Below are 11,029 nucleotides of genomic sequence, written 5' to 3' on the forward strand. Positions count from 1 at the left end.
ATTTCAAATCCAATAAGTGTTCAAAAAGAGCATTTTACTTGTACAATTTTCCTCAAGAAGCTCGACTCCACTGCTCAGTGGGAGCTCTATATTTTCAATCATTCAAGCTGAAGAGACCATATAAAGCTTGACATCATAAAGATATTATAAATTTTTATTTCTGTACATAATTATACAACAAAATAATTTCATTACATACATACATACAGAATATAATTTTTAAAATTATCTTTGAGATGAAGATAGGCAATATCCATAGCTAAAGTATTATGATCATTCTATCCTCAACTTTCCAAATTTTCATTATGGCAAAATATATATAACATTCCATTTACCACAATTATCCTTTGCCAATAAGAGTTAGTCGAAATCGGCCATTGTGCATGGCACAAGAAAAGATTGATCTTGCTACGCCTGACAAGTGAGGCTAACAAAAGCTACTGCCTCTCCAAACCAATTTATCTACTGATCAACATCCATCAAAAATCACATATGTTCGTTAAATTATGGCCACCAAAAATGAATGAATGAATGAATGGAACAAACAAGAGATTTTTAATTTTAAAGAAATCTCTGTAATGTAAAAGCCGAGAATCTCAGTTTTTAGATACCCCATCTCATACAACTTTTTCTCTGTTTTGTTTTTGACAAGAATAATTTTTCATCAGATAATGGGATCAATGCTCCATTTTTTCATCTCGCAAGCATTACATGTCCAAGATCCAGATGCAAATAAATTACATCCTGTATTTTAGGGTTTCCTTATCCCCCAGTTGCATTATCCACCGTGCTGAGATGGGTCACATACCCGTGGTTGTGATTGACAAAAGGTTATCTATCACAGTAAGGAAAAGAGAATGAGATTCTGTGCCGTAAAAAATCATGCATACAAGTAAACACACGTACAGGACAAACCAAAGTTAAGAGCATATCAAGCATGAGACACAAAAGTACCATATGGATGCAATTTTTGGCTGAGAAGGCCTTGGACGTTTTAGGCTACCGTTGTAAGCCAGCTTTTGGTGATAAAAGGGTACACAGAGCATTGTTCTGTAACTTTCAATAAGCTATACCTGATAGCAGACTAAGCAAGCTAAATCCTAATATGATCCCATAGGTATGTGTACTTTTGGACATGAAAAGCAAGGTCACTAAGAGCCGAGAAATTATTACGCGCACACCGCATGCACCAGTGGTGGATGCAGCCAATCACCAAGACACCTTGGCATGGGTTCCATTAATTATGCACTCGTCTTGGTGATTGGCCTGCATGAATACACCTCACTCATTGGTGGCATGGACGGCCACGCTGGTGCATGCAGCGCATGCTATAATTTTTCCTAAGAGCCTGGTAGTAGTCACAAATAAACATGCATGAACCATGCCATAATCTCCCCTACCATATCAAACCCCCTCACCAAACAAGTCCTAGTTCGATAAAGCTGGAAAATAAACTTTTCATCACTTCTTGATTTCATAGTTTCTAGCCATAATTTTGTTTTCATCTTAACGTGACATAGCCTCAGCTTTTCATCTTCCTTACTTTTCCCAACACATAGGTGTCCTCATCTTCTTCTGAGCAAAAAGATACTCTGCATAGATCGAATTCTTTCTACCCAAAAGAAGAGGAATGCCATGAATGGCAACAGAACATGCGATATCTTAAAAAATAACTCATATGTGTACAATTCTCTTATGACAAACATATTCCACATAGTACCTTGAGAAAGAAATTGATGCTAGTACGATGTATTTCAAAAGAAGAAGAAGAAGAAGAAGAAATATAAGAGAAAAGAGAAGTTTGCATTTATCAGCTTTAAAAGATTTTTGAAGCCATCTTTAGAGAATACTCTAAAGTAATTTCAGTTCATTCCCATTTGCTGATCACTAGTAAATAAGAGTTGAAGTAGAAACCTGCATGAATGTCGGTTAAAGTTTTAACCATCTTGGCTTAGTTGACTTATTCATGACAGGTTTAGGCTTGAATACAGCTGGAGAATTCTCCACCACAACATGTTCTGGTTTAGAACAATTTAGATCAACCTGTTCCAGAATAGGAACTGTCTTTTGCAAAGAGAAGATATCATCACGAAGATAAGGTCCTTTGTTTGTCACTGCACTGTTAGACTCTGAACAGAAAGAACAAGACAGCATTAACATATTTGATGAATAGTAACAAAATAACAAACAAAATACTTCTTGATAAACATACATAGAATAAAGTTTTCAGCACAAAAAATTGATAAAAATGTGATACTAGTCTAACCATCAAGGCGTCTAAAAGAATCTCAGATGGAACCTTCAGAAGCTCACTGACAAATTCACAATATACATGGATCTATGTCAGAATGCACAAAAAAAGTAACTAGACACTTTCTAGATTTAGTGTTAGACATACAGATCACTTATTAAAAGTGAGAAGTGCTAATGTCAGAAATATGATCCATAATAGTTTAACGATATGAAGCCCTCAGGAATGTCATCATATGTCCATTTGTCCCATGTGTCAAGAAACCCCATAGTGTAAAGCAATGTTTGCAATCTTGCTACTGAGACCATACTGGTCAGTACCAGTACCAAACCCAACCGTATCAAAACTCGGCACATAGAAGCATACATTTATCACCGTTTTTTGCCCTTTTTTAATCTATCAATTTTGGTTTTTATAGTTATTTTAAGATTTAAGGATCTCTGAATTATGATTTTAAGGGTATTTTTATATTATTAATTTTATATTGGTCCTAGGAGACTGTATAATTGCTTAATGGATAAAACCGTAATAATTAAACATATATATGTAATAATTAAACATGGATTTGTAATAATTAAGCATAGATTTGTAATTGCTAAACATAGACAATGCATATTTTTGAGCTTGAAAATATATACCAAATTAACTTGTAGACATCAAGATCTTGAAATAAGAAACATATTTTTATATTTCTATATTTCTATATTTGTATAATTATTTTTTTAATAAAAATATTTAATTATAAAATATATAAAAATAAATTTCGATTTGGATTAATGTGGAACCTACCATGGGTACCATATTTCCTTTCAGCCTATGGGTATGTCTCAATGGTTTTTGAAGTTTATTTCAATTTGAGCTTAGGTTCTAGTAGCTATAATCAAATTTAAACAAATTGTTGTTAATAAGATAGCAAGTAACGTGCATAACCCCAGACATTCTACCACTTATTTTTAAATTTTTGAATGTTATTTTATTTATTACTCTATTAAATCAAACATATATTTTTAATCTAAAAATTACATTATGAATGAAAAATTACAATTTCTTGTTCAATAAACAAAACACCCTTATATCTATAACATATCATGAACTCCAAAATAACAAAATTTTTGCACAATTTCCCAGATTTTACCAATTTTCATTCTACTTTAGGTGTAAAAATTTTAAAAAAAAAAAAGGAGAGAGAATGGAGGGGATTATACCTAAATTGGCTTGGATTTCAGCACAAAACTAACCATTCTCTTCTAACCATTCTCTTCTTTCTTATCCCGACAAAACCTACTATTCCCTTCACTGATTTTGAAGAAACCAGAGGAAAATGAATCATGTGGCCTTCTCTTGTTTTACACATAAGAGGCACTGAATCAAGTCATACCGAGCAGAACCATGATTCGGGCTGGTTCACGCTAAGTCCCAAACCAATAGGCCAAGCCAACCCAGTTTCGCACTTGTTTCATTGGGAAGTTCAGGTTGATATCGTAGACCGTGGTATAAAATGTTCGTGAAACATTGTCTAGTAATCAGGGCACTAGGGCATTCTTTTATCAAACAAATTTGTGGTAAATTATCCCTAACCTGTAGCTTATACACATTATAGCATATGCTCGAGGGCACAAACTCTCTAAGTGCCACTGAGAAAACAAAAGTTCCCAAATTTCCCTTTGTTACCTTCTTTTCATGTGGCTTGATGTTCCAGTACACAAGTAAAATTGCATATCTCATTGCAAGAGTTATAATACATATGGCTAAAAAAAAAGACTCCGCATGAGGCTCCTGCTACAATAGAGTCTAGGGAGGGTCGAATGTATGCAACCTTACCCTCCGTGTGGAGAAGCTATTTCTATGTTTCAAGCTCATGACATTCAGATCATAATGGAGTAATCTTACCATTGCACCAAGGCCTAGCCTTCATGTAAATGCACATGACTAATATTTAATACTTTAGATATAGGATAACTTTTAGAAGGATTTTCGCATGGATTAGGTGCTCAAATATATTCCTTATGAAAAATCCATAACGACATAAAAAAGCATCATGATTAGCTTTTCTTAAACTTTAATAATAACCAAAAATAAAAAAGGTATGAAATATTACAATATGAGGCAATGGCTTTGCTCTTTCTTGCCAAGCTAATTTCATGTGTGCAATTATGCATGACACATTGACAATAAATTTGCCACACTAGCACAGTTATATGCTAAAGGTTTATGTACTACTTACACATATTTAAATACTATGATGATTATGTAATGAAGCGATAACAATAAATTAATAGCAGTAATCGTACAAGAGCAAAAGAAAAACTGTTGTATAAGAATTTACATACAATTAAAATAAGCCAAGAGCAAACCTTTTGGCAAATCATGGGAAAAGTAAACAATAGCACCAGGAGCAAAGCCAGCCGAATAGAAATCCTTTGACATATCTCTAATTCGCTCTTTTGGAGGAGTTGTATCTGAAAAACCATAAAACTTGGTGAAGCAACTGCATGAAACACAGAAATAGCATAGCTAAAAGGAAAGCCAACTAAGTTCACCAAAGCATTAATTATTACTAAATGTAACTATCTAGTACTGCCAATATAGAATAAACAAATAGTCCTAGAAACAGCTATGTGACTTGAGTTCCTTCCTAATCTACCAGAATGATTCTAGGTTTCAAATGAGCCCAATAGGTTACATGATAACTTCACAAAACATTTCTTTTTGTACTTTTTGATTAAGTTAAGTTAAGATAGTCATTTAGAATGTTTCGCATTTAAGAAGTTTTGATTCAATTAAACAATGATAAATGCAGCTAACCAGAAGTTTAATTGGACTGTGGGTGTATGAGATTTTCTTTTCGTGTTTTTTATCCAACTAACCAGTTCTTCTATAGTCCAGGGTTTCTTATGTTGTGACTGCATAAAGAAGTAAACATCTAATTCCATGATTTGTGTGCTCTGTTTCTCTTTGATATCTGAATCATAACTTTTTTTGTGCAGCCTCTGAAAAGCAAGTGTTGGTACAAAACCCCTATTATCTTAATTAATATGCCCTACATAGTTCAGTTGTTACTTTGATGACAAAATATAGAAATGCACCTCTCAAAATTAGGTAAGGAGGGTTATTGCGTGGTGTAATGGTAAAGGCTTGGGCTAACTAGCACAATGCCATTGGTTTGAGTCCTGGGACAGCCACTTTGTGTAAAAAAAATGCCAATGGTTATGTCTACCCCCAGTTCGCCCCTCCCATGACCCTAGACTCTCGGGAACATAATCAACTAATGACTTCTCAAACATAGGTATGTATTTGTCAAATTACATAAATAATAAACTCATATTAGAGGATCGTCATAGACATCCAAAGTACCCTTTATGTGGGTTGCACTTGCCAAACTCTAGTGGATAAGAATGTAGACACGATGAATTGATATGAGCCACATGTAAGAAAATACTTCATTCTTCACACATTTATATGTAAGAATTAGACGGAACTTACACAAATAGAACGGCAACTCTGGTTGAGCAACTACTTGAATAAGAAGATCTACCAAACTTTGAATTTTCTCTGATGGTTGAAAATTCGCCTCAAGAATGCAGCCATCGGGGAAGCGAACCCTGATTACTGCCTGCATAATCATAAAGGTATTTAAAATTAAATGCCGCAAATCAAAAGTTAGGAAACTAACTCTTGACACCACCATCCTCCCTTTTACTCCAAAAAGAAAAAAAAGATAAAGATAAATAAAAAGAGGTGATATGAAACAAATCTAATCCCAAAAATTCCTAAAAGCAGCTTACAACTATTACATACTCCATAATTACAGGAAACATGCCTGCCTTAACTGACACACATTTTCATAGGTTATATTTGGCATTTCACCAAATGGCTGAAATAACAGAACAACACTGAACACTCCCTAATGATGAAGGATGGGCAGACCGGTTAAACAATTCAAGGAAGAAGTTTCTAACAATGCAATAAATTTCCAAACCTCCTCCCCTAAATGATGCTGCACTGCCCATTCTAGCTTGATGACATGCAAAAATGAAACAATCAAAGCCTTATAATCAAGGCAAGAATCTATATACACATGCTTTGATCTTAGCCTACTCTAAATGCGAATCACACTCCACCAAGGGCTACAAAAAGAAAAAAATGATTCCTCTAAGGGATAAACGTTTTCCTTTTTGTAGGATCACAAGATACAATTTGACTTTCTTCATTTTTGCATTAGCATGGCTGAGCCTCTGCTCCATTGAATATTTCATTTTTCCGAGTCATAGAAAACAAGAACTTTTTTATTAGCATGAAAGAGTCCCACCAATTCCAAAACTCTCGAAAGTTATCCAACAAGCTACACAGAAGTTGGTTTCAACTAGCACCTGAAGGGAGGAGGAGGGGTGGGGGGAATGAAGTTTTTTTGAAAAAAAGCATAATATTGCTTCTGACCATTTGGATAGCTCATGCTTCTCAAAAATACTAGTTTCTTCAAGCAATTTATCATTCCAATCTTCTCTAACAACCTAAACCATCAACTGGGGATTACTTCCAGAATATGCTTCCTACTTGCGACGGATACAATGCCACCTTCCAGTCAGGACAAACCATGTGTTTCAAATGTCACACACTATCACGATAATATGATGAAATAGTAGATGATTTGTTGTTGCGTTTCGATCCATGCACAAACACAAATAAAGAGCTTAAGTCTTTTCTTAAAATTGCAACTTCAGAAATAGCCACAAACAAGAATTCTTCATGAGGAAGGGTGCCAACCAGTTTGGTTGGTGAATCACTGGGCACTTATTCCAGTGGCCCAGGTTCACTCACACTGTCACCCTGATTTCAGCCAAGCTTCCTTCCATCCTAATGGATAAAATCTTTTTAGTGCACCCTCCAACCACAAACAAACTAATGGATAAATAAGATTATCCATGCTAAGGAGACTGAAGATGTTGATGAGTTCTTGTATTTATAATCTTGATGCCCAAAATATTGAGTCACTTTCCAAAGGGCAAACCACTATCAAAGATCAAATCACCAACCCACAGCATCTTGTAAACATTCAATTGTTACCTATACCAACATATAGCATGCTTTGAGAGTGAATAGCCTGGAATCAATACAAGATTTTTCTCAATAAGCTACCAAGGAGAGTGACAATGTCAACAAGTTCTTGGGTTTTCTGATCGATGTCTAGATTATTGGGTTGCTTTTGAAAAAGTGAGTCAATGTTAAAGATCATGTCACCAACCTATAGTATTTTTCAAACACTCAACTATTTCCTGTACTAACCACAACCATGCAAAGCTTCACAATACGTAGCCTTTCATAAAGTGAGATACTTTTTGCTCTCTAGCAAAGACATACGTTTTGTTCTACAAATTATCAATAATGACATTACACCATGCTATCTTAATACAAGTATTAATACATTGCAATAATGACATTATACCCACACTATTTTAATATAAGTATCTGTATCGATATTGAACATCATACAGGTTGTAGGATTTTCCAAACTCCATATAACAAGACTTGGAAACTTTGGAAATAGATCGAGGGATAATTATCACAAAATAGAGATACAAACATTTCTCTCAAGAAATTTATCCAGGCCCAACAATTCTTTTACTGATATGTTTGATGATTATCCTTTTTTCCCTTCTCCTAAATAAGTTGTTTAATTTAACCACAAATTTCTTTTTATTGATGATGCTTTTAAGCAAGTCACTTTTCTTCTAAACAATAAAATATATTACATATACTCATATATTTCCTCTCTTTTACTTTAATTCTTCACACACCCACCACCCATTTCCTTGGGGGATGGCACTCAGACAAGTTTTGAAGACAAAATATTTTGAAACCATGTGTTCTAAAGACCAAAATGGGTGGACGTGTTGCTCGTTCAACATCTATGGTGCTGAATGTTTGTGTTTGTGTGTTGTAGCGAGCTCGAATGGGTTAGCACAAGAAGGCCCTCTAACTTACCAATGCCTCAGCTGCAACAGGACAAGCAGCAAGTTGAGGTGATGCTCAAGTTTATACAGGCTAAAACATCCATCTTTAGAAAAAACCTCAAAGCATACAAGCAATGAATAGGTCCAAAATGTTTGCATTTGTGTTAGGAAGAACTAACAAATCACAATAACGCGACCCACCAAGCAAAACACATGACTTTGCATGGTTATGGAGAAAGTTGCAACTTCAGTGAATATAATATAACTTTGGGTTTCAGAAAATTAGAAGAACACTAGAAATGCAGAATGGAAATTTCTGTCAAGAGAAGAACTTTTCAAATTCATGATTTCTTCCACTTTCCTTTTTTTAAACTCTCTCCATTTCCTAAAAGGCTAAAACTAAGCTAGGCATCCCAGAAAACCTCTACATTTGAATTCTAATTATGTGAACAAAGAAAAGCAAGAAATCATAGCACATAAAGATAAAATGTCCAGATGGAACCTAAAATTGTCTACTTATAGCCATTAAAACACTTTGCAATCTCGAAAATAAGTGCCATCAATTCTCAAATTAAATTATCATGGAACAGAAAAAGAACAATTATGACAAGAAAAAATATTAACATACGATTAGAAAAAGACAATCAATAATACATTGCTTGAGTAGGCAACATAAATTTCAGGAAAAGGCTGCTGTGTTATCAACTAGAGTGTTCAAAAATTAAGAAAGAATGTCAAAACAATGGGCTTGTTGTGCAATAAAAAGCAAGTGAATGACACTAAAGTAATTTTGGAGCACCGTGGTTATTCTTGCTCTGCGAGCTGATGCCTCTGCTTCTCGAGTTTTCCGGGTCTTCAAAATCTGAGATTGGACTGTTCATGATTTGACTTAATTAACAAAAGTGTAATAGCTGAAAGTTTGAAAGGAAAAACTGCTAATATTGAATCTGTAATTGAAAACTAGAATGTAAAAATACTGTGAGACCAGTACCATCTAATACTAGAAATCAGAAAAGGGATACATAAATTTCATTGTCAATACAATTACCTCCTGCTTTATCTGACATTAGTTGATAATAATCCTCTGGAGTGAGATCATAAAAGTTATCCTCCACTTCTTCAGCTGCAAAATAAAAACAATTAATATAAATAGACAACTAAGGACTTGATATGAAATGCCGTTGATAATCTGAATACATAGAAAGCTAATATAGACATAGGCGGTCACAAACATGTTATGTCTCATTGCATGAATTTTAAGCTGATAAACCCTACATTCTATCCAACTTTTGCAAAATATTAGCAGGCTGTCCCTAGAAACCATGTAAATAAAGGAGAAAAATCATGATTAGGCATCAAAAACACACTAGAGGAGAAGGATACCAGTAGAAGTGGCAGATGCCACATGTGATGCTAGAGAGTTTTCTGAACTTTTGAAGACACGAATTTCTCGCCCAAGCTCTTCAGCGATAGCTGCAAGCTTGGTCTGATATTATTTGAGTAGATATATTTCAGTCACCAACTTGTCAAACAGAAACACATATAGCATGAGCAATTACATTAAGAAGCAAGTATACAGGCGAAGAAGCCAGATGCAGCTGTGTGAACTGAACATGTCCAATTATCAGAATGTGGAGGTAACAGAAGTCAGCATGAGGCGCATGACTCATCCACCATGTTTTAATTTACAATTGACCCGATAATAGTCCTGATCAGAATCCAAAGTTCCAAAATTCTGAAATTTCCGTCAAGTAAGAATTTAGGAATCAAAATTGTTCCATGTGAATCAATGACTTTATTACTAGAAACAAATCTTATGCACGGAAGAAACATAAATTATCGTTCAACAATTTTTCTTTTCACATGTCATCATATACCTCCCCTAAATTCAATCCAAAAGTTCCAAATTTCCATTGAATCTAAAACTCAGAAGCCAATATGCATCAGAATACAGATCTTCTCTGTAGCAGATTCATCGCCACAAACCCTAATGGGCATCCACCGCTCCCTTTTTAGCAGAAGCAAAATAAATATAAAGACCCAAATTTCTCTCCTCCTCCATCAAAATTCAACCAACAATCCATCCAGAGGAAAAAAAGAAAAAACATAAACGCGGTCCATCGAATAGTTTACAAGAAACCAAAAAGAAGCAAAAATTAAGAGATAAGAAGAGAAGGCCTTGATTAAGATTGTCCGATAAGTGCAAGAGAATCCGTAGCGGAAGAGAAAAAACGAATCCAAACAGCAAAAAATTGCGGGAGAATTGAAGAAGAGAGGAAAAATAAGGGAGTCTGGAGGGCTGGATTGACCTGAGCTTCGTCGGCGCCGGCGGCCATGGAATCGGATAACTTCATCCGCTTGAAGTCCATCCGGAGTTACAAGGAGTTTTTTCGGCTCACACCTTGCTTCGCTGTTGTTTTTACTGTGCTTCGAAGGCTTAATACGAGTTTGAGTAAAATCATCCGAATACGAACAGAAAAGAGTCCGTATCCGTATGGGTTACATAAGTATCATCCTAACGGTAACATCCGTTTTGATGTGATAATTTCGAAATTTTGATGTGATGTCATTATGGAGATTGCAACGGCAAACAGCCTAACTTTGCCCCAACAAGATTAGATTGAGTTGATGGTAAATTCTAATCCAACCTAATTTCTAAATCCCTTAATTCTATCATTGGGATCCAATCAAATTTAAATTTCTTCAATGATCAATACTAATATATGAAGAATAAAGATTTTGTCGATCATATTAAATGATATGACAGCAAATTTAATTTTCACTAAATTTGAAAGATTGGGAATATACAGTGAAGGACTAACCTCTC

At 34.8% G+C, this 11,029-nt stretch overlaps 1 protein-coding gene across 1 annotated transcript; it reads right to left on the reverse strand.

Annotated features, from left to right (window-relative positions):
- Positions 1-536: 536 nt before the first annotated feature.
- Positions 537-10,659, reverse strand: LOC105034338 (plant UBX domain-containing protein 1). Its single transcript, XM_010909461.4, has 8 exons — positions 10,512-10,659; positions 9,586-9,688; positions 9,251-9,325; positions 9,002-9,075; positions 5,735-5,864; positions 4,606-4,710; positions 1,915-2,129; positions 537-835 (listed from the first exon to the last, which is right to left on the reverse strand). Exons 1-7 carry the CDS (start codon positions 10,569-10,571, stop codon positions 1,930-1,932), a joined length of 747 nt encoding a protein of 248 aa, XP_010907763.1. The 5' UTR covers positions 10,572-10,659; the 3' UTR covers positions 537-835; positions 1,915-1,929.
- Between the last annotated feature and the right edge of the window lie 370 nt (positions 10,660-11,029).

This window comes from Elaeis guineensis, chromosome 8, assembly GCF_000442705.2.
Source record: "Elaeis guineensis isolate ETL-2024a chromosome 8, EG11, whole genome shotgun sequence".
In the NCBI taxonomy this organism is placed as follows: domain Eukaryota; kingdom Viridiplantae; phylum Streptophyta; class Magnoliopsida; order Arecales; family Arecaceae; genus Elaeis; species Elaeis guineensis.

What these genes read in the sequence shown, in the direction of transcription:
- LOC105034338 (XM_010909461.4), bottom strand. Translation starts at nt 10,571, where the DNA reads ATGGACTTCAAGCGGATGAAGTTATCCGATTCCATGGCCGCCGGCGCC. An exon ending in CCGGCGCCGACGAAGCTCAG is followed by an intron (nt 9,689 to 10,511) that starts GTCAATCCAGCC and finishes AAATAATATCAG; the next exon opens with ACCAAGCTTGCAGCTATCGC. An exon ending in TTCCCATGATTTGCCAAAAG is followed by an intron (nt 2,130 to 4,605) that starts GTTTGCTCTTGG and finishes CTTTCTGTTCAG; the next exon opens with AGTCTAACAGTGCAGTGACA.